Source organism: Sus scrofa, chromosome 2 (genome assembly GCF_054392235.1).
Source record: "Sus scrofa isolate SSC_HxYL_T2T_F1_AM1 chromosome 2, Sscrofa_HxYL_maternal_Yorkshire_Landrace_v2.0, whole genome shotgun sequence".
Taxonomy (NCBI): Eukaryota; Metazoa; Chordata; class Mammalia; order Artiodactyla; family Suidae; genus Sus; species Sus scrofa.
In genome coordinates this window covers 50012481-50037473 of record NC_139384.1, presented here as the reverse complement: position 1 = coordinate 50037473, position 24993 = coordinate 50012481, and the positions used below count along the sequence as shown (strand labels likewise).

Below are 24993 nucleotides of genomic sequence, written 5' to 3'. Positions count from 1 at the left end.
AGTCTGCCTGAAAGACAGCCTGGTGGAATATCTAAAACACAAATCAGGAGATCCCACCGTGGCTCAGTGGAAACGAACCTGACTAGTATCCATGAGGACACAGGCTCAATCCCTGGCCTCACTCAGTGGGTTAAGGGTCCAGCATTGCCGTGAGCTGTGGTATAGGTCGCAGATGTGGCTCAGATCTGGCATTGCTGTGGCTGTGGCATAGGCCAGTGGCTACAGCTCCAATTCAACCCCTAGCCTGAGAACCTCCATATGCCATGGGTGGTGGCCCTGAAAAAAAAAAAAAAAGACAAAGAAAAATAATAAAACATGAGTCAAATGGGAATCAAGATGGCACCTGAATAGGAGGACGTGGAACTCACCTCTTCACACAAATACATGGGGAATACATCTACAAATAGAATAATCCTTACAGAATACCTACTGAAAACCAGTAGAAGTATTCAGACACCTGAAGGAATAGGAGGGCTCTCCATGTAACTGCGTAGGACAAAAAGGAAAAAAAGAAAGAGAGAAGAAGTGGAAATGAGTTGGGACCTGTGCCCATGGAAGAGAGCTGAAGAGGAAGAAAATTTCCCACACCCAGGGAAGTCCCCTCACCAGCAAGAAGGTCAGCTGGGACAAGAAAGGAGGTTTGGAGGCTTGGAGGAGAACACAACAGCTGGTCTACGGCAGGTGGGACAGGATGAGACATACACTGGTGATCCTTGCCACTGCCCTGCATGCCCCAGCCTGGGAATCCTGACTACTGATACAGGCTGGTGGGGAGGTGCTGGAACGTGAGGTTTGGAGAATAAACCTGGGGACAGAATCACAATTGGCTGTGAAGAGGCAGCCTGGAAGGGCTGGAGGGCAGAGTGTCACAACCACAAATGTCCGGGGAGAAGTCCCAGGCAGCCATTGTTGAATAGCATGTGAGAGGCAGGGTCACCATTGCAGCCCCCTTCCACATGCAGACCCCTGTGGGTCCTAGGAGAGGTTTTTGCCAGGGCTGACCTCTTCATGCAGATTACTGTCCCACTCCTCCTTCCAGAGTGAATCCATGCATCTGGTCCCTGGCCTACCTCCCTCTGGATGCTGAAATCTCTCCTCCCAGCTCACTCACCCAGACCTTGGGCCCACCCACTCCAACCAGAACGAGCCTGTATGCTGCATCTCCAGCCTGCCACCCATCTGGGCAGCTCACTCCCCATGACCTCTGGCCCACCCCCTCCTGCCAGAATAAGCCCTCACACCTGATCCCCAACCCACATCCCTTATGGGCAGGCTCATACACCCTGACACCACACCACCCTCCTTCTCCCTGGAGAGGCTCCTGAGTTCCTGCTGCCTTGAGAGCAGTCTCCAGTGGTTTGCCCACATGCAGAGTTGGGGCTGAAACCACAGCTGAGCCCAAGGGGCCCTCCAACTAAGGGAAAAGAGCTGAAATCTCTCCTTCCTGCTGCAAGAACCACAGATTTACACCTCCACATGTGGCTTTGTAAATTCAGCACCTGTGGGATACTCAAATGGGCAAGTGGCCCTCACAGCTGATATGGGTCTGGCTTTAGCAGCTGTGGGCTTTGTGGGCACATTCACTCAGGGGTTGAACCAAGCCAAAGTCTGAGCTGCCTTCATAGTGCCAAAAGCAGGCCTAGGTACATGACTACTGCCTCCTATGACCTGATCTCAGTGGATCCGCACTGGTGGCCTGGTGAAAAAATGCCTGAGAGAAACCAGGGCCAATTGCTGGCATACCCACACTTGAAGTGGGACTGGGAGAGCAGTGCCATCAACAATGTATGCTGTGAACCTACACAATGGGTGAACAGCTCCAATAGAGGAACCCTCAGGGGCTCCTCTCCTAGCGGGAGCACTCCAATCCCGCCTACCTTGCACCACAGATGGGAAATACAGCTCAGAAACAGATCCAAGTTCTCTGAATACAAGGACTAGGGAGCAGACCCTGCCCTTGAAAAGACACTGACAAATACAGAGCAAATAGGATGCCCTGTTCAAAATCCACCTCAGGCTCAGGTCACCACTACATCAGTCACACTTCCTATTAAGGGGATAAAGGCCAGCATATACTGAGGAAAGAGATGTCAGACATCCATATTAAAAACAGGCCTCACACCAACAAATATTAAACCCAGACATGGGGGGTGGGGGGATGCACTGGGGGTGTGGGATGGAAATACTATAAAACTGGATTGTGATGATCATTGTACGACTATAAATGTAATAAATTCATTGAGTAATTAAAGAAAAAAAAATATCAGAAAGAATAACTAAAAAACAAACAAACAAACAAACAAAAAAACACAAAAAACAAAACCCACCCAGACAGACTACCTACCTAAAGTCAACTAGAGCTCACAGCCTCCCCAAAACACACCCTTCAATGTAGCCCAGACCATCTGAGGGACAAGACCCAGTCCACCCACCAGGGGGCAGACACCAGAAGAGTAACTATGAAGCCTACAGAAAACAGACCACAAACACAGAAAGTTAGTCAAAATGAGGTGACAGAAAAATATTTTTCAAATGGAGGAACAAGATAAAAACCCACCCAAAAACAAAATGACAAGAAGATAGACAATCTACCTGAAAAAGAATTTGGAGTAGTGGTAGTAAGGATGATTGAAGATCTAGGAAAAAGAATGGAGATGAAGATCAAGAAGATAGATCCTGCTGAGTAGCACTGGGAACTATGTCTAGTCACTTATGATGGAGCATGATAATATGAGAAAAAAAGACTGTATACATGTATGTGTAACTGGGTCACCATGCTGTACAGTACAAAATTGACAGAACAGTGTAAACCAGCTATAATGGGAAAAAATCATTATATAAAAAAATAAAATAAAAATATATTTTAAAAATGAAAAAAATGTTTAAAAAGAGCTAGAAAATATAAAGAACAAAGATGAACACTACAATAATTGAAGTGAAAAATACTCTAAAAGGGATCAATAGACTGAGGCAGAAGAATGAGTAAGTGGGCTGGAAGACAAAATGGTAGAAATCACTGCTGCGGAAAAGAATAAGAAAAAAGAATGCAAAAAAATGAGGACAGAAAAGAGACCTCTGGGTCTAAATGTGCCACCATTTGCATTACAGAAGTCCCAAAAGAAAGAGAAAAAGGCCCTGAGAAAATATTTGAAGAGCTGATGACCAAAAACTTTCCTAACATGGGAAAGAAAACACTCGTTGTAGTCCGGGAAGTGAAGAGAGCCCTATACAACAGGATGAATCCAAAGAGGAACACAAATCACATATTAATCAAAGATACAAAAACTAAAGACAAAAAATATTAAAAGCAACAAGGGAAAAGCAACAAATAACATATAAGGGAAATCCCATAAGATTATCAGCTAGTTTTTCAGCAGAAACTCTCTAGTCCAGAAGAGAATGGCATAATATATTTAAAGTGATGAAAGGCAAAAACCTACAACCAAGAATACTCTACCCAGAAAGGCTCTCATCCAAATTTGATGGAGAAATCAAAAAGCAAAAGCTAAGAGAGAATTCAGTACCACCAAACCAGCTTTAAGACAATTGCTAAAGAAAGTTCTCTAGGCAGAAAAGAAAAGGCCCAAACTACAAACATGAAAATTGCAAATGAGAAAGCTCATTGGTTAGGGGAAAAAAAATAAAAGTAGGAAATCATCCATAGACAAATAAGATATTAAAACTAGCAATTTTGAGGAGTGTACAAATGCAGAATCCTGAAAATGGGAGTTCCTGCCATGGCTCAGTGGTTAATGAATCCGACTAGAAACCATGAGGTTGTGGGTTCAATCCATGGCCCTGCTCAGAGAATTAAGAATCCGGCATTGCCTTGAGCTGTGGTGTAGGTCATAGACATGGCTCAGATCTGGCATTGCTGTGGCTCTGGTGTAGGCCAGGAGCTACAGCTCTGATTGGACCCCAAGTCTGGGAACCTCTATATGCCACGGATGCAGCCCTAGAAAAGGCAAAAAGACAAAAAAAAAAAATTCTGAAAATGCATTTGAAATTAAGAGACCAGCAACATAAAACAATCCTGTACATATATAGATTGCTATATAAAAATCTATTGAGAACTGCAAACTAAAAAACCACAATAGACATAGACATAAAAAAGAAAAAGTAAACCAAATGCAACACTACAGATAGGCATCAAATCACAAGAGAATAAAAGGAAAAGGGAAGAGAAAAAACCTAAAAAAACAAATCCAAAACAATTAAGAAAATGGCAGTAAGTATATATTTCTAATTACATTGAATGTTGTTCCAACCAAATGACATCAACTGGCTGAATAGATACAAAGACAAGACCCATATATATGTATATATTGTCTATAAGATACCCATTTCTGATCTAGGGACATGTACAGACTGAAACTGAGGGGATGGAAAAAGGTATTCCATACAAATGGAAATCAAAAGAAATCTGAAGTAGCAAGACTCATATCAGATGAAATAGACTTTAAAAATGGTTACAAGATACAAACAAGGACAGTGCATAATGATCAGAGGATCAATCCAAGAAGATATAACAACTGTAAATGTATATGCACCCAACATAGGAGTACCACAATACATAAAGCACATGCTAACAACCATAAAAGGAGAAATAGGCAGTAACACAAAATAGTGGGGAGCTTTAATACCCCACTGCCGTCAATGGACAGATCATCCACACAGAAAATTAGTAAGGAAACACAGGTCTTAAGTTACACTAGACCATAGAGACTTAATTGATATTTATAGAACATACCATCCAAAAGCAAAATATACATTCTTCTCAAGTGCACAAGGAACATTCTTCAGGGTAGATCACATCTTGGACCACAAGTCAAGCACCAGTAAATTTAAGAAAATTGAAAGTATATCTAGCATCTTTTCCAACCACAACACCATAAGACTAGAAATCAAATATATAAGAAAAAAATACCAAAAAACACAAACACCTGAAGGCTAAATAATATCTACTAAACAATGAATGGATCACTGAAGAAATTAAAGAGGAAATCAAAAAATACCTAGCGGCAAGTGGCAATGAAAACACGATGATCCAAAACTATGGGATGCATCAAAAGCAGTTCTAAGGGAAGTTTATAGTAGTACAATCTTATATAAGGAAATAAAAATATCAAATAAACAACCCACTGTACACCTAAAACAACTAGAGAAAGAACAAACAAAATCCAGAGTTAGTAGAGGGAAAGATATTGTGAAGATCAGAGAAGAAATAAATGAAATAGAGATGAAGAATACAGTAGTGATCAATGAAAGCAAAAGTTTGTTCTTTGAAAAGATCACAAAAATTGATAAACCTTTAGCCAGACTCATCAATAAAATAAGGGTAGGGGGTTCAAATCAATAAAATTATAAATGAAAAAGGAGAAGTTACAAATGACACCATGGAAATACAAAGGATCATAAGAGATTACTACAAACAACTGTAGGCCAATAAGATGGACAATTAGAAGAAATGGACAAATTCTTAGGAAGGTACTACACTCCAAGACTGAACCAGAAAGAAGCAGAAAATATGAACAGACCAGTCACAAGTTCTGAAATTGAAACTGTGAGTTAAAAATTTCCCAAAAAAACAAAAGTCCAGGACCAGAGAGCTTCACGGGCAAATTCTATCAAACATTTAGAGAAGAGTTAACACCTATAGTTATGAAACGCTTCCAAAAAACTGCAGAGGAAGGAACACTTGTAAGTTTATTCTGTGAGGTCACCATCACCCTGATACCAAAACCAGACAAAGACATCACAAAAAAAAGAAAATTACAAGCAAATATCACTGATGAAAATCCTCAAAAAAATATTAGCAAACCAAACTATCATGACCAAGTGGGATTTATCCCAGGGATGCAAGGATTCTTCAGTATCCACAAATCAGTCAATATACTAGACCTCATTAACAAACTGAAGAGTAAAAACCATATGATCATCTCAATAGATGCAGAAAAAGTGTTTGACAAAATTCAACTCTTATTTTTGATAAGAACTCTTCAGAAAGTGGGCGTAGAGGGAACCTACCTCAACTCAATACAAGCCCTTTATAACAAACCCACAGCTAATATCATTCTCAATGGTGAAGAGCTGAAATTGTTTCCACTAAGATCAGGAATAAGACAAGGATGTCCACTCTCACAATTTTATTCAACATAGTTTTGCAAGCCCTAGCCATAGCAATCAGAGAACTAAAAGAAAAAAAAAAAAAAAGGAATCCAAAATGGAAAAGAAGTAAAACTGTCACTGTTTACAGATGGCATGATACTATACATAGAAAATCCTAACGATGCTACCAGAAAACTATTAGAGATCATCAATGAATTTGGTAAAGATGAAGCATACAAAATTAATACACAGAAATCTCTTGCAACCCTATATCCTAAAAACAAAAGATCAGAAAGAAAAATTAAGTAAACAATCATACTTACCAAAAAGAATAAAATACTTAGGAATAAACCTACTGCAAGAGGCAAAAGACCTGTACTCAGAAAACTGTAAGATGCTGATGAAAGAAATAAAGATGACACAAATAGTTGGAAAGATATACCATGTTCTTGGATTGGAAGAATTCATATTGTCAAAATGACTGCACTACTGAAAGCAATCTACAGATTCCATGCAATCCCTACCAAATTATCAATGGCATTTTTCACAGAACTAGACAAAAATGTTTAAAATTTCTATGGAAATATAGAAAACCCTGAATAGCCAAGGCAATCCTGATAAAGAAAAATGGCGCTGGAGGAATCAGGCTCCCTGATTTCAGACTATACTACAAAGCTACTGTCATCAAAACATTATGGTACTGGCACAAAAACAGATATACAGATCAGTGGAACAGGATAGGAAGCCCAGAGATAAACCCACATGCCTATGATCAAATAATCTATGACAAAGGCCAGAATATACAATGGCGGAGGAAAAAAAAAAAACATCTCTCCAATAAGAGGTGCTGGGAAAACTGAGCTACATGTGAAAGAATGAAATTGGAACATTTTCAAACACCATCCACAAAAATAAACTCAAAATGGATTAAAGACCTAAACATAAGACTGGATACCATAAAACTCCTAGAGGAAAACAGGCAGAATACTCTTTGACATAAATTGCACCAATATCTTTTTTGATCCACCTTTTAGAATAATGAAAATAAAAACAAAAATAAACAAATGGGACCTAATTAAACTTAAAAGCTTCTGTATAACAAAGGAAGCCATAAACAAAATGAAAATACAACCCACAGAATGGGAGAAAATCTTTGCAAACAAAACAACTGACAATCTCCAAAATAAACATGTTGACATCTCATGCAGCTTTATATCAAAAAAACAACCCAATCAAAAAATTGGCAGAAGATCTAAATAGACATTTCTTCAAAGACAGACAGACAGTTGGCCAAAAAGCACATGAAAATATGCTCAGTACCGCTAATTATTATAGAAATGCAAATCAAAACTATAGTTTTGAGGTGGCGTATCACCTCACACTAGTTAGAACTGCTATCATTAAAAAGTCTACAAATAAATGCTGGAGAGGGTGTGGAGAAAAGGGAACCTCCTGCATTGTTGGTGGGAATGTAAATTGGTGAAACCACTATGGAGAACAAAATGGAGGTTTCTTAAAAAACTAAATATAGAACTACCATATGATCCAGCAGTCCCACTCATGGGCATATATCTGAAGAAAACCATAATTTGAAAAGATACATGCACCTCAATGTTCATTGCAGCAATATTCACAATAGCCAAGACATAGAAGCAGCCTAAATATCCACTGACAAAGGAATGAATAAAGAAGATGTGGTACATACATACAATGGAATATTAGCCATGATGAAATAATGCCATTTACAACAACATGGAAGGACCTATAAATCATTATACTAAGTGAAGTAAGTCAGAGAGAAAAAGACAAATATAGGATACCACTCATATATGGAGTGTAATAAAAAATGATACAGGAGTTCTCATTGTGGCTCAGTGGGTTAAGAACCCAACAGTGTTTGCGAGGATGCAGGTTCAATCCCAGGCCTCACTCAGGGGATTAACAATCCGGCTGTGTCATAGGCCTACAGCTACAGGTCTGATTTGACCCTAACCTTGGAACTTCCATATGCCATGGGTGCAGCCCTATAAGCAAAAAATATATATATATACAAAAGGACATATTTATAAAGCAAAAACAAACTCACAGGCTTTGAAATCAAACTTATGGTTACCAAAGGGGAAACCATGGTAGGGGGAGGGATAAATTGGGGGATGGGATTGGCATATACGCACTACTGTATATAGAATAGATAACTGGCAAGGATCTACTGTATAGCACAAGGAGGACTACTCAATGTTCTGTAATAACCTCTATGGGAAGAAATAATGGACATAAGTTTATATATGTATATATATATTTATATATATAACTGATTCACATTTCTATACACCTGAAGCTAATACAACGTTGTTAATCAACTATATGCCAATAAAAGAAAAAGAAAAGAAGTCAAAAGAAAAGGTCCCAGGAGTCTGAAACCAGCCTACTTCAAATAATGCTAAAAATCCAGGCAGGTGAAGGCAGCTTATTTCTAGTGATCAATACTATTTGTGGAATGATTTGGTCCATGGCTGGAAATATGGGAAATGGTTCAACTTTCCTTCCCCATTCCCTTAGGAGATAGTGTACAGACTATGGCCAAAAAACAAACCAAAAAAATGTCTTTTTAGGGCCGCATCCATGGCATATGGAGGTTCCCAGGCTAGGGGTCAAATCCGAACTATTGCGAGAGCCACAGCAATAGATCTGAGCTGCATCTGCAGTCTACACCACAGCTTATGCGCCCCCTAATAAAAAGTCTACATCCTAATCCCTGGGACTTGTTAATACTTTAAATGGTAAAAGAGACTTTGCAGAAGTGATTAGTTGAGGATCTTGAGCTGGGGAGATTATCTTGGATCATCTGGGGAGTTAACAATGTAATCACAGGGAAAAGGGAATCAGAATACTCATCAGAGTGATGGACCATGAGAAAGACACAACCAAGTCATTGCTGGTTTTGAAGATGAGAGGGGGCCATGAGCCAAAGGATGCAGGTAGCCTCTAGAAATTAAAAAAAGCAAGAAAGCAGATTTTCCCCTAGAATCTCCAGAAGAGAACACAAGCCTGCTCACCCCCTGATTTTTTCCCAGTGAGACCCATTTTGAACTTGGACCTTTAGAACTGTAATATAATAAATTTGTGTTGTTTTAAGCCACCAAATTTGTGATAATATGTTAGAGCAGCAATAGAAAACTGATAAACCCTATGACCCAGCTATTTCACTCATAGATATGCATGTCCATATACCAGGACAGGAATATCCATAATAGACTAAACTAGAGTATGCATCCCCAGTAGACAAGCTAAATAAATTGGAGCACATTTATGCCATGGATGATTAGACAAGGGCAACAATCAAAAAAGAATGACTAAAAAATCATGAGAGAGACTGCTAGTTACTGCAGCAGGAATAGATCAGTGATTATCCTCTGCAAAAAAAAAGCAAGTATAGAACACTGGACAAAATGATCAAGAACTACCATTTTGAAGCCCTAAAATGTAACCAGAAGTAGACAACAAATAGAGAGGCATTCTTGAAAAACAACAGAACATACATAGTTGAATATTTATACCTCAATAAAACAATAAATTACACCTCAGTGAAACTGTTGGAAAAAATGAACAGCTCATGTAACAACATGGATGAATCTTATAAGCATACTTTTGAGTTAAAAAATCACAAAAGAATAGGTGTAGTATGAGTCTATTTATATAAAGTGTAAAAACAGGCTAAACTACAATATGCTATTTAGGTTGCATATATTGCTGGTGTAACTGTGAAGAAGCACAAGGAGGTAATCATGATAAATCAAGCGAGGATAGTGGTTATCTTTGCAGGGTGAGAGAGGGTTATGACTTGAATGCAGGAGGAAGGGGATGCTTCTAGGGTACTGACTATGTTCTACCTTTGACATGGGTGGTGACTACCTGAGGGTTCTCTTATAAGATAGATAGATAGATAGATAGATAGATAGATAGATAGATAGATAGATAGATAGATAGATAGATAGATAGACACACATATTTATACATATATATGCATGTATGTGTATATATGTGTGTGTATATATATTGCATGTACTTTTTTGGATACTTATCATAGATTTTAAAAATTATTATGTAAAAAAAAATGGAAAAATCTCTAGATAGAGTAGCAAGCTACCACCAAAATGACCCATCTCCAGAAGATGGATTCTGTCCCAGTGGGGAACAGGGAGCAGATAGGAGAGTGGCACAAAGACTGAAGATGAGCTGCATCCATTGGGGGTGGGATGGAGGCTGGAATATGATGGACGTCTTGGAGCAGGGTTCACCCTGGGTATGCAGCCTGTGACCACCCAACTTATTCTAGCCCCCACCAGCTGGTGGCACTGAGCCACTAGATTTCACCCCACCTTGTTCAAGGAACTCAGGGATTGGTGTGGGGAGGCTTTAGAGAAGGGGCCTCGGACTGGGATGAGGTGGCACGAATGGTGCATAGAGGTCCCGGCTGCACATGGCCATGTCCTTTTGTACAACTTGGTCTTATGCATTGGGAGAGTTACCCCTCCTTCTTTGACTTGTGCATCTCTTAAAGACAGTCCACTGATGGATGGGAAATGTCACTAATGCCACTGAATGAGAGGAAAAAACCTGGCGCCCTTTCCCCCTGGACAGAGGCTGTCCACATCAAAAATACATATGCATGTGGAATAGTTTTTACTGAAAACTAACCAGAGACTGGCAGAAAGACTCCTGTACACCTCAAGCCTATGAGAAACATCCACAGAGAATCGGGTAGGAAGGGAAGAGAGGCAATCAGGGACATGTGCCCCTGGGAGGGGATCATGAAGGATGGGCAGAGATCCTCCCTGGAGAGTGAGAAGTTTGAGCCATGTATTGGACACCCTAACCCTGGGCTTTGACATTGGGAAGACAGATCCCCTTAGCTGATTTGAAAATCATCAGGACTAACAGTAGGGCTATAAGATACCTAGAATCTTCTTGTGAACAGTACACACATACCAGCTAGCTCCCAAAACAAGGCAGAGGAAACAGATTGAAATTGCACAGAACTCTGGCCAGTTTCCCACAACTGCCCCAGCATATGCCCCAGCCTGAGCTGAGCACCCACTCCAGCCTACTTGCTCCATGACATTGTTCCACATTATGGCAAGGGCTTCTCTGTCCATAGGGAGTGCTCAGTTGTGCAGGATGGAGCGGCTCAGACCTGAATCGGCATCTGAAAGGGGTGGGAAGCCATTACTGTTGCTTATAGAGACAGCACAGTCTAAGACTCTGATTAGGGCTGAGACTGCCACAGCCCACACAGAGAGCTACACTGAGTGGTCAGTCCAGCACTGCTCCTCTGTGGGGCAAGGGTGCTGGTAATGGGAGGGGAAGAGCACACACTTAGAGTGAGCAGAGCTAGTTCAGAACTGACCCTCAACACTTTTGCATCAGCAGCTAGGGATCCAACCCTGCTCCAAATAGGGTGATATCAACCAAAAAGCAGAGAAGCCCCAGTTCATACCTGGCTCTGGACCTAGCCCCTCCATCTCCAGCCCCACCTCACACCAACAAGATACTCACCAGCACACAATGGTGGAAGATGTGACTCATGCCCATGTCAGATTCAGCTCTTCCACCAAAACCATTTGGCACAGACATACTGTATATTGTCACTCCCACGCAAGGACACCTATTTAAGACTAGAGCAGGTAACTGTTTCACCCAATCTCATAGAGACAGAGAAAGATAAGCAAAATGAGAAGACAAAGGAAGTTGCTTCAACTGAAAGAACAAGAGAAAAACCCTGAAAAAAAAACTAAGGAAACAGAAATAAGTACTTTACCAGATAAAGAGTTCAAAGTAGTAATAATAAAATGCTAAGTGGATTAGAGAAAAGAATAAATAGAGAATTTTAATAAGGAACTTAAAAAAATATAAAAAAATCAGAGCTGAATAATACAATAAATGAAATGAAAAACATACTAGAAGAAAGCAACAGCAGACCAGTTGATACAGAAGAAGATGTAAGTGATCTGCAAGATAGAATAATGGAAATCACCCAGTCATAAGGGCAAGAATAAAAACAAATAAAAGTGAGGACAGTTTAAGGGACCTGTGGAACATCAAGCATGAAGAAGAAAAAAAAAAATCAGATTATAGAGGTCCCAGAAGGAGAAGAGAGAAAAGGATCCAAAAGTATTTGATGAAAATATGGCTGAAAACTTCCCAAATCTGAAGAAGAAAATAGATATCCAGGTACAGAAAGCACAGAGATTCTCAAGCAAGATGAACCCAAACAGACCCACACCAAGACATTAAAACGGAAAATTTTAAGGAGAGGATTCTAAAGGCAGCAAGAGAAAAACAAAGAATCATATATTAGAGAACCCCCTTAAGGGTACCAGCTTATTTCTCTACAGAAACTTTGCAGGCCAGAAGGGAGTGGCATGATATATTTAAAGTGGTGAAAGGGGGAAAAACCTGCAACCTAGGACACTCCACCCAGCAAAATTATCATTTAGAATTGAAGGAGAGATACAGAACTTCTCAGACATGCAAACACGAAAGACTCATCAATGTTAAACTGACCCTAAAAGAAATGTTAAAGGGTCTTCCCTAAGTGAAAACAAAAGGCTAATACAAGAAGTAAGTATCAATAGGAAAGGGAAAATCCCATTAGTAAAGGCAAATGCATAGTAATGACTGAGGATCAACCACTTAAATAAGCTAATATGAAGATTTAAAGACAGAAAAATTGTAAAATCAATTTTAAATGTAACAAAACAGAAAACATGAAGATGTAAAATAGGACATCAAAAATATAAAATGTTGGGCAGTGGAGTAAAAAATGTAAATTTTGTAAAAATGTGTTTGAACTTAATTGATTTTCCATTATATGTAGTTATAGGTCAACATATATGAACCCCACCGTAACCACAAATCAAAAACCTGAAATAGACCCACAAAAACTAGAGAGAAAGGAAGACAAGCATACCACTAAAGAAAATTATCAAACCAAAGGGAAGAAACTAAAAGAAGAGAAGAAATACAAAAACAGCCAGAAAACAGGTAACAAAATGGCAATAAGTGCATACCTTTCAATAGTCACTTTAAATGTCAATAGACTAAATGCTCCAATCAAAAGACATAAGGTGACTGACTGGATTAAAAAAACAAGACCCATCTAAATGCTGCTTATAAGAGACTGCAGAAATAAAAACACACAGAGACAGAAGGTGAGGGGAAGGAAAAATATTTCATGCAAGTGGAGACAACAAAGCAGGATAGTGATACTCATATAAGACAAAATAGACTTTAAAACAAAGTCTATAACAAAAGACAAAGAAGGGCTTTAAATCATGATAAAGGGATCAGTACAAAAAGAGGACATAATACTTGTTAACATATATGCACCAAAATATACAAAGCAAAGTGTTGACATAATGGTAGAAATTGACAATAATACAATAATAGTAAGGGACTTTAACACCCTCACTTACAATAATGAGGAGATCATTAGGAGAGAAAATCAATAAGAAAACCGTGGTCTTAAATGACACATTAGACCAGCAGGACTTAGTAGATATCTATAGAACATTCCATCCAAAACCAACAGAATCCACATTATTTTCAAATGCACACGGAATGTTCTCCAGGATAGATCACCTGTTAGGTCACAAAATAAGTCTCAACAAATTTAAGAGGATAGAAATTATATCAAGCATTTTCCCAACAACAATGACATGAAACTAGAAATCAATTACAGGAAGAAAAATGGGAAAAGCATGAACATGAAGAGGTTAAACAATATGCTACTAAAATGATGGGTGAATGAATAAATTGGAAAATACCTCAAGACAAATGAAAATGGAAACAACTTTCCAAAATCTATGAGATACAGGAAAAGCAGTTCTAAGAGTGACCCTTACAGCCATATAGGACTACTTCAAGAAATAAGAAAAAAAAATCTCAAATAGGCAATTTAACCTACCATCAAAATGAATCAGAAAAAGAACAAAGCCCAAATTCAGCAAAAGGAAGGAGTTAATAAAGACTAGAGAGTAAATAGAGACAAAAAAAAAAGAAAGAAAGAAAGAAAGAAAGAAAGAAAGAAAGAAAGAAAGAAAGAAAGAAAGAAAGAAAGAAAGAAAGAAAGGAAGGAAGGAAGAAAGAAAGAAAGAAAGAAAGAAAGAAAGAAAGAAAGAAAGAAAGAAAGAAAGAAAGAAAGAAAGAAAGAAAGAAAGACGGACAGACAGACATCAATGAAACTAAGAGCTGGGTTTGTTTTTTAAAAAAAGAAAACAAATTCATAAATATTTACTCAGGCTCATCAAGAAAAAACATAGAGAAATTAAATAAATCAAAATAAGAAATGAAAGAAAAAATAACATATCAGAGAGATACAAAAAATAATGAGAATATTATGAATACTTGAATATGCCAACAAATTGGGCAACCTAGAAGAAATGCACAAAAAAAATCTAGAAACATACAACCTTCCAAGAGTGAATCAGGAAAAAATAGACAATCTGAACAGAGTGATCACTAATAGTGAATTGAATTTGTAATTAAAAAAAAAATCAAACAAAAGTCCAGGATGGGAAGCCTTCACAAGGCAATTCTACCAAACATAAAAAGAAGAACTAATGCCATCTTTCTCAATATTCAAAAAATAATTGAAGAGTGAACACTCCCAAATTCATTCTACAAGGTCACCATTACCCTGATACCAAAACCAGGAAAAGATACTCAAAAAAAAAAAAAAAAAAAAATAGGAGCTCCCATCCTGGCGCAGTGGTTGGCGAATCCGACTAGGAGCCATGAGGTTGCAGGTTCGGTCCCTGCCCTTGCTCAGTGGGTTAACGATCTGGCATTGCCGTGAGCTGTAGTGTAGGTTGCAGACGTGGCTCCTATCCCGCATTGCTGTGGCTCTGGCGTAGGCCGGAGGCTACAGCTCCAATTCAACCCCTAGCCTGGGAACCTCCATATGCCACAGGAGTGGCCCTAGAAATGGCAAAAAGACAAAAAAAAAAAAAAAAAATAGAGAAAATTGCAGGCCAAAATCTCTGATAAGCATAGATATAAAAATCCTCAACAAAACATTATCAAACCAAATTCAACAATATATAAAAGTCCCACAATCAAGTAGGATTTATTTCAGAAATGCAAGGATGGTTCAATATCCACAAATCAATGCGATACATCATATTAACAAAATGAAAGATGATCACATGATCATCTCAACAGACACAGAAAAGGCATTTGACAAAATTCAATGATAAAAATTCATGATAAAAATTCATCAAAGTTAGTATAGAGAGAATGTATCTCAACATAATAAATGTTATTTATTTATACAGCTAACACCATATTCAGCACAAAAAGCTACAAGCTTTTCCTCTAAAATTGGGAATAAGACAAGGATGCCCACTCCAGTCATTTCTAGTTAACATAGTATTGGAGGTCCTAGCCAGAGTAATCAGATCCCATCATGGCTCAGTGGAAGTGAATCTGACTAGCATCCATGAGGATGCAGGTTTGATCCCTGGCCTTTCTCAGTGGGTTAAGAATCTGGCATTGCTGTGAGCTATGGTGTAGGTCACAGATATGGCTTGGATCTGACATTGCTATGGCTATGGCATAGGGATTGATATGCCTTGAGTCCAGGCCTAAGAAGACAACAGAAAGAGAAAAAGAGATAAAGAAAGAAAGAGAGAGGGAAAGAGAAAGAAAGAAAGAGAGAGAGAGAGAAAGAAAAGAAAAGAAAAAGAAAAAAAGGAAGGAAGGAAGGAAGAGGGAGGGCAGGAGGGCAGGCAGGCAAGCCCTAAAGTCTCAACCAAAAAAACCTATTAGAACTAATAAATGAATTCAGTTGCAAGATACAAGATAAATATACAGAAATCTATTGCCTTGCTATAAACTAATAATGAATTATCAGAAAGAGAAAACAAGAAAATAATCACATTTTAAATCACACCAAAAAGAATAAAATACTTAGGAATAAAATTAACCAAGGAGATAAAAGACCTATATTCAGAAAACTTTAAAACACTGGTGAAGGGGCATTCCCTGGTGGCTTAGCAGGTTAAGGATCTAGCATTCTCACTCCTGTGGTAAGGGTCACTACTGTGGTAGGGGTTTGATCCCTGGCCTTGGAAGTTCTGCATGCTGCAGGTATGGCTCAGAAAAGCCTGAAAAACAAAACAAAAACAAAAAACACTGATGAAGGAAAATGAAGATGATACAAAGAAATGGAAAGGTATCCCATATTCATGGATTAGAAGAATTAATATTGCTAAAATATCCATACTGCCCAAAGCAATCTATAGATTTAATGAAATCACTATGAAAATACAGATGTTGTTTTTCATAGAAATAGAACAAATAATTCTAAAATTTATAGGGAACCACAAAATACCCCAAATTGTCAAAGTAAAAGCTGGAGTAATCAATCACACTTCCTGACTTTAGACTATAAAACTACAGTAATGAAAACAGCATGGTGCTGGTACATAAACAGACACATAGCTCAATGGAACAGAATAAAGAGCCCAGAAATTAAACCCACATACATGTGGTCAGTTAAATGGAGTTCCCATCATGGCTTAGTGGGAATGAGTCTGACTAGCATCCATGAGGACAGAAGTTCAATCCCTGGCCTTGCTCGGTGAGTTAAGGATCTGGCATTGCTGTGAGCTGTGGTGTAGGTCACAGATGCAGCTCAGATCCCAAGTTGCTTTGGCTGTGGCATAGGCCAGTGGCTACAGCTCCAATTCCACCTCTAGGCTGGGAACCTCCATATGCCGTGAGTGCAACCCTAAAAAAAAAAAAAAATTAATTAACAAATGAGGCAAGAATATACAATGGAGAGAAAACAGTTTCTTCAATAAGTAGTGCTGGCAAAACTGGACAGCTACATGTAAAAGAAAGAAATTAGAACATTTGTTCATACTATGTACAAAAATAAACTCATAATGCATTAAAGAGCTAAATTTGAGACTTGAAACCATGAAACTCCTAGAAGAGAATACAGGCTGAACACTCTTTGACATAAATTATAGCAATATTTTTTTTTATATCTTCTCCTAACACAAAAGAAACAAAAGCAAAAATAAATAGTACCTAATTAAAAGCTCGCACAGCAAAGCAAACACTGAGAAAATGAAAAGACAACCTACTGAATGGGAGAAAATATTTGCAAATGATATGATCGATAAGTGGTTAGTAGCCAAAATATATAAATAGCTCACACAATTCAATATCAGAAAACAATCTGATTTAAAAATAGGCAGAACACCTGAATAGACATTTTTCCAAAGAAGATATACAGATAGACAATAGGCACATGAAAAGATGCTTGACATCACTAATCATCAGAAAAATGCAGATCAAAATGACAGTGAGATATCATCTCACACCTGCCAGAATGACTATCACCAAAAACTCTTCAAATAACAAATGTTGGCGAGGATGTGGAGAAAAGGTAATCCTAGTACCCCAAGAAGTGTAAATTGATGCAGCCATATGGAAAACAGTCTGGAGATTCCTCAAAAACTAAAAAAGAGAACTACCATATGATCCAGCAATTCTACTGCTAGGTATATATATGGAAAAGATGAAAATTCTAATTTGAAAAGATAGGTGCACCCTGATGTTCATAGCAGTGCTATTTATAATAGCCAAGAAGAAACAACCCAAGTGCCCATCAATAGACTGACTGGATTAAGAAGATGTGGTGCATATAATATGAAATACTACTCTGCCATTAAAAAGACTGAAATATGCCATTTGAAACAACATGGATGGACCTAGAGAATATTATGGTTAGTGAAATAAGCCAAAGACAAATGCTGTATGATGTCACTTATATATGAATCTAAAAAGTCAAATGGATGAATATAACAAAACAGAAATAGACCCACATATATAAGAAAAAACTAGTGGCTACCCGTGGGGAAAGGGAGGGGGAGGGTCAAGATAGTAGTTGGGGATTAACAGATACAAACTATGATGTACAAAATAAGCAATAAGGATATTCTCTACAGTACAGGAAAATACAGCCATAATAACTTGAAGTGGAGCATAATCTATAAAAATATTGAATCCTCATGTTGTACACCTGAGACTAATATAATATTGTAAATCAACTATATGTCAATAAAAGAATAGAAGTAAATAAGATTAAATTAAATGGTCAGTTTGAAACATTCTCCCATATTGGATATTTTCTTTCTCTAGCAGCCTTAGAACTCCCCTGTCATTAAAAAGGAAAAAAAAAATCCTCCTACCTCCATCCGTATCTGGCCCTCACCAGACTCCCAAGTTCCTCCTTTGCACCTGTGTCCACTGCCTCCACCTGTCATCTGCCCGTTCTGTTGTTGACAGTTTGCCTCCACCTGCCCATGGCCTTGCTCTCTCCCTCGCCACCCGCAGGACCATGTCCCCTGGGAACTCTTTCCAGCATTTACCCTCCTCCCCCTCTTGGGAACATTTGACTCTTTTGGACATCCTCTCTTTCTTGTTTTCTCCCTTGGCTTCCAGGATACCACGCGATCATTCATGCATGTATCTATTAATATCTTTTGAGGTCTGTGCCTGCCAGGTACTGAGCCAGGGACAGGAGCAAAACAAGATGGACTCACTGCGATCATATTGCTCACAGTCTGGGCAGAGGCAGATTTCATCAGATAAGCCCACAAATCACTGATTTAGAACTGGAGTGAGTGCTATGAAGGAAGAATGAGGAGGCTTTGAGAACATAAGACGGGGGTGGGGGGCTCACTAAGGCCAGGTGTCAGAAAGGCTTCACTGAGGATGCAGCGCCTTAAGCTGAGGTCTACAAGAGGATTACGAGTCAGCTACTTGGGAAGAAGAATCTAGGTGTTGCAACAGTGTGTGCTGAGGCCAGGGTGATGGAGGAACACAGCCTTTTGGGAGGTTGTGAAAGGAGCCAGTGCGACCAGTGCAGAGTGAATGAGGGTGACCAGTGCAGAGTGAATGAAGGTGAACAGGGCATGAAGTGAGACAGGAGAGGTGGACTGGAGGCAGGCTTTGCCTTGTAAAACCATGAAGAGGATTTTGGACTTTTATCTTACATGAAATAGTTGTGTGGCCATACAAGCTGTGAACTATACAACTCCTGGGGCCAGAGTTATGTTGTGGTCCTCAGTAATGGCACCCTGGAAGTGTGAATGATGTGCCCTGGAGTTGTGCAGTGTACCTCATGCACAACTGTACCCAGAAGCCCAAGAGTCTAGCTGTAGTGGGTAGAAGGGACAGGAGGAGGTTTTGAGGAGACCAGTTAGGAGCATGGTGCTTTCAGTGTCACCCCCCCTTTCCCCTTTAGGCTCACTCCCTTGGTGAGCTCATCTTTGCCCTGTCTGCCCTTCTAGCATTTCCTCCTTGAGATAACATCCTAGTCTTTGACTTGAGTGGAATTTAAGGAGCACTCATCACCAAGCAGTCATGGGAGAACAGGAATCAGCCAGAGGACATAGGACTCAACCTGGAAGAGGGTGATTCAGCATGAGCAGGGCAAGGTACAGGGCTCAGCCACTGGGCAGGGTCCCACCCAGAGGCTAAGATATGTGCATGAACAGACATGGGAGCAGAAAGGGAGCTAAGCTCCAGGCCCCAAGGGTGGTCCCTGAGCCCCTGGTCTCTCAGCAAGAGAGCTTGGAACAGAGTCCTAGCCCAGCAGGGTGGGAGCAGGATTGGTCTGCAATTGGGATAAGGCCTGGGAGAAGCAAGCTAGACGGGGCCCAGAGTTGAGGGAACCCTACGGAGGTTCCCCAGGCCCATGGCTTATGGCCCAGTTGGTGTTGATCTTTGCAGGGCCTGGGCCCGAGGACACCTGACTATGGCAGCCACAACTGCCAGAGTCCCAAGGCTAAGACCTGGAGCCACAGCCCAGCCTGCAGGGCCACTGCCTCCTACTCTGCTGGTCCTGAATGATCCCTATTCCTATTGACCAGAGCGTTGCTGGAGCCCTGACATCTTCCCCAATCCCCTCTCTCCCAGTGGCTCAGCCTCGTCTCTCCCACCTTTGAATCCCAGCGCATTTATTACTTTCTGTTATTTTTCCTTCCATCATTTACTTCATCTGACCTTCTGTCCAGCTAGGATTTTTTTTTTCAACAACATTTACTGTGAAAAACATCGTATAAACAGAATGGTGCATAAAACATAAATATACAGGTTAGTGAAATACTCCAGCAGGCCACCATCTAACCACCATGCAGCTCAAGGAAAAAAGTAATCCCTGCTCCTGAGACTTCCCTCCTCCTGCTGTTTATGAACATAATCCTCAACCTCAGCTCTCTCTCCAGATGTGTATTGTCATCAGGCTTTTGCCCTTTTCCTTCTTTTTAACTTCTCCATATAATTTTTAATTTCCTTATGATCAATAATTGATTTAGAATAATTTTATAATTTCCTTATAATTTATCTTAGTCTGCATTCCTAAATAGTAGGCAGAGTTCCTTTTTTTTTTCTTTTTTTTTTTTTGTCTTTTTATGGCCACACCCACAACATATGGAGGTTCCCAGGCTAGGGGTCAAATTGGAGCCACAGCTGCCGACCTACGCCACAGTCACAGCAACATCAAATCTGAGCCACATCTGCGACCTACACCACAGCCCACGGCAACGCTGGATCCCTAACCCACTGAGCGAGGCTAGGAATCGAACCTGCATCCTCCTGGATTCTAGTTGGGTTTATTAATTGCTGAGCCACGACGGGAACGCCCAGAGTTCCCTTTCTTTATGTTCTCTCCATTTCTTCCAAGGAAGGCTCTCCTACAGGGACGCAAGTGCAGCGGGATAAGAGCAGAGTGGGGGCCTTGTTGGGGGAGGGGAAGGTGGAAGAGTCAGGCAGGGGGTCCAAGAGGCAGACAGAGGAGGTGACTAGTAAAGAGAAGGAAGAGAGGGGGAGCAGAAATGAGGGCAGGAGGAAATGGTTGCCTAAAAGCTCAGCCCCCATGAAGGAACTATCCTGAAAGTACAGTCCAGCTCCGAGCCTCAAGCTCGGCTGCCTTGCTCAGTCCTTGATCCAAAGCGGACTTTCAGATGACACACATCTGAGTGCTCCTGCTGGGTGGTCTCCTGTGCCCTCCGGGGGCCCTCCCTCCCTTAAGGGAGAGGCAGCTTCATTCTAACTCACCAGCTCATCCCCCACTGTAGCCCCAGGCCCTCCCCTCCTTTCCACCACTCAGGACTGGGTCTGCGGACCAGGGTGAAGGCAGAGGGATAGGAGCCACAGAGACAGGTGAGACCCCAGGGACAGAGTCACGGGCAGGGTCCTCTCCCCTGGGATGCTGTGTCCAGAGCGAAGGCTCCATGCTCTGGGGTCTGCTTTCTTTTCTTTTCTTTTTTGGTCTTTTGGTCTTTTTAGGGCCGCACCCATGGCATATGGAGGTTCCCAGGCTAGAGGCCGAATCAGAGATATACCTGCCAGCCTACACCACAGCTCATGGCAACACAGGATCCTCAATCCTCTATGTAGGGCCAGGGATCGAACCCGCATCCTCATGGATGCAAGTCACATTCGCTAAATTCAGAGCCATGACGGGAACTCCAGGGTCTGCTTTCTTTAGGGAGAAGTGAGACACCCACATCCTAGCACCTCTGCCCCTCAGTGCCCCCTGCTCTGAATTCCTGCTTCACACACTGCCCAGCCTTCAACCCCCACCTGGCCCTGGCTGTCTCATGGGGATGCTCTCTCCCCACAGGACGGGAGCCAGCTCTTCAGGAGCACAGAATGATGTCCTGTGAGTGAGGGGAGACGCCCACCCAAGGAGGTTGAGTGACAGCAGAGGACAACCCATGCCAATGAGGGGCCCCGTGGCAGCACTGAGACAATGTGTGTTCTTTTGTTGTCTCTGCAGACATCGTCAACTGTGACCTGAAGTCCACACTGCGAGTCCTGTACAACCTCTTCACCAAGTACCGGAACGTGGAGTGAGGAGCAGACTGGACCATCCCGAGCCACCTTAACCTGCCTATGCCCGTCTCCTGCTCTGTGCCCTCCCCCAAGTCTGGCTGCCACCCAGAGATAGTGGGACCTGAAATTAGGAAGGAACTGATCCGTAACTCTGTGGGCTGACCCACACCACTCAGGCTCTGAGGACCGACGCAGCGATGGCTTGCGAAGGTTGTCCCCTTGCTGGTGCCACGCTTAGATTTGCCTCAGCCCCCAGCTTAGGCACAAGTGCCTGCCCCTCCCCACCCCCAGAAGATGGAAATAAAGATAATAGGTCCCATTGAAGAGGTGTAACCTATGGGCTGGGCATCACGCTAAGTGCCCTGACCTACTCAAACTCATGAATACTCATGACTCCCACTGACGCAGATGCTGGCAGCCCCTTTTACATATAAGGAAACTGAGGCTCAGAGAGGTTCTGCGGCTTGCCAGACACTGCCATTTATTTTCCTTCTCTGAAGAACCTATGTGTTCATAGCCAGCCCATTACATTGCCTTCTCGGCAATCCCCATGAGACACGTGTCCTCCAAGAAGATGAGACCCCCCCCCACCCCATCCCATCCCAAGCTCACTACCGGGCAGGCTAGGTCAGGGCTTAGTGATTCACACTGAAATTGGCAAATCAAATTTAACCCAATTAATAGTGTGTGTGTGGCAGGAGTCATGTCCCTCCACTCCTTTGTACAAATGAAAATTACTCTTAATTCCTTCAGATTTGTAATAGCCCCTTACTCTGGTTTCAGGGTGACATTTGGGAAGGATTCTGTTTAAAATTAATGGAGTGGCACATTTTGCAGCCTTTTTGCTTGATTGCATGTAATGGATGTGCCCTATATTTTCCTGCAAAGTAAGTCCTCGATTCATTATCATTAGGCAAATGTACAATATACCCAGGCACCGCAGAGCGCTGGGCGCCGGCCCATGTGAGCAGGGCTTGGGAAGTAGGGCTCTTCACCAGGGACCCTTGAGCTTTAAAGAAAGGAACTCCTTTTCACCCTCTAATTGATCATTTAGACCATTTCTGGCTAAGTCTGCCCACATGCAATTACTGGCTAATTCAGGCGAGGAAAAATGTAAGTTATTTAGGCCCAAGCGGAGTGGTTTCCTTGCGGGCTTGTGGTTACATGGATCCCCTCTACATGAACCCAAGTTCCGAATACAGAGCTCTCGTTGGCCCAGCCTGCGGGTCCTGGAGGGATAGGAAAGGGCTAGAATGGGGGTGACTAAGCGGACAAGAAGCTTGGGACAAATGCTTGCACACTTAGCATACAGAGGATTACTCTCAGACCGAGGGATGGGCCTGTGGCTATTCACACTTAGACTGCTAAGTTGACCGAGGCTTTGGGAGGACTAATAACTTAGAGTGATATTGTATCTGCAATACAGAATTTTCCTAAGTATGGCAGGCGGACACCAGCCTGGGTCCCTGCCTCGCAAAGTCTGTGCCTGCTTTGTCACTACTTGAGGCCAGATGGCACGAAGCCCATCTCTGGTTTGAGGAAGTCCTTGTGATCTCTGTCTATGCTACCCGGAGGGAGGCCTCCCATTGTCTCTAAAACATTCCTTCTAGCTTCTCCTCACTTCTTACTCTATGGTCTACCTGCAGGAACTTAGAAGCCACACCGTTTAGAGAGACTTCCTATGTCTGAGGAGGTTTTGCTCCAAGAGAGAATTATTCAGCATCATGAGCATTTAAGATATAAAGAAAATGTACTCTCTTGTGTCAGTTTAAAAGAATACAATTCTTTTTTACCTAATTAGTGAAATATTTCATTTGTCTTTAGGAAACACTAAATACTGTGATACTTCTGTTGGCTCTCTTTGAAATTCCTGATAGCAAACTGACATAAATAATTGCTTTGTCTTCTTGAGCAAATACTAAAGTGAGATGAAATACGAGGAATGCATTCATTTAAACATGCTTTGCTGTATGAACTTTGTCTCCTTTGTGTGTGTATGTGTGTGTGCCTTATATTCAAGCTGCAAATGGACAGTGGGCAAATGGCCTTATTAAAAATACTCCTTTTTTGTATTTTACGTATATGCTGTATAAAAACACATCAGAACACTTGGAAAGGTTTTTTTTTTTTTTTTTAAGAACAGGTCTAATTTATCAGAAAATTGTTTTTTTGATACCATCTTGCCTTAGTCTAGAACCCCAGGGCCTAGGCCTGGTTTTATAGCCCTATCACCTCACTTAGAGGTTTTCCTTTAGATGCTGGAAGCTCTTGCTTAATATATGACTTTGTTTTTGAAGCAGGGTAAAAGGCATCAGAAAATAAACCAAACTTAACCCCTCATCTCTTTTAAAGGAAAAAAAAAAAAAAAAAACTAAGGCAAAAATCAAGTCTCCATCAGCTCACAGGGTCCTTTTTTTCCTCTTTTTTAAATTTAAGTGCATTATTTTTAATAATTAATGTATAAATGGTGCAAACTTCAAATGCATGAATGGGCATCTAGTAAAAAACCTAATCTCCCTTCCTCCCCTCCCCCAGCAGCCAATACCTGTCCCCAGAGGCAACTATTTTGTTCTTTTTCTTATATTCACTTCCAGAGGTACCCCAGCAATATCAAGCATCAACACGCATATAAAATTACTTTTTAAATATAAATAGCAAATTGTACATGCTATCATGCACACTGCTTTCTTCACTTGTTGTTCTGTCTTGGAAATTATTTTTCACTGGCATTAAAACTTCTTACACTTTAAAATGAGAATATGAGTACGTCATGAATCCAAAGGCACATCTCTGATCTGTACATGGGCTGGAAAATGAAAACCTTCCCAGAGGGAGGTAAGGCTGGCTAGATAGTGATTTAAGACGGGGGAGTTCCCATTGTGGCTCAGCGGGTTCAATCCCTGACCTTACTCAGTGGATTAAGGATCTGGCATTGTGGTGAGCCGTGGTGTAGGTCACAGAGGTGGCTCA

At 40.9% G+C, this 24993-nt stretch overlaps 1 protein-coding gene across 1 annotated transcript in view; it reads left to right on the top strand.

Moving 5' to 3' along the window:
• PARVA (parvin alpha) overlaps positions 1 to 24775 on the top strand; it is a 189426-nt gene extending 164651 nt beyond the window's left edge. Inside the window, exon 13 of the mRNA XM_021083311.2 lies at positions 21968 to 24775. Within this exon, the coding sequence (XP_020938970.2) occupies positions 21968 to 22044 (77 nt within the window). The 3' untranslated portion in view covers positions 22045 to 24775. The remainder of the gene's footprint in view (positions 1 to 21967) is intronic.
• The last annotated feature ends 218 nt before the right edge of the window (positions 24776 to 24993 follow it).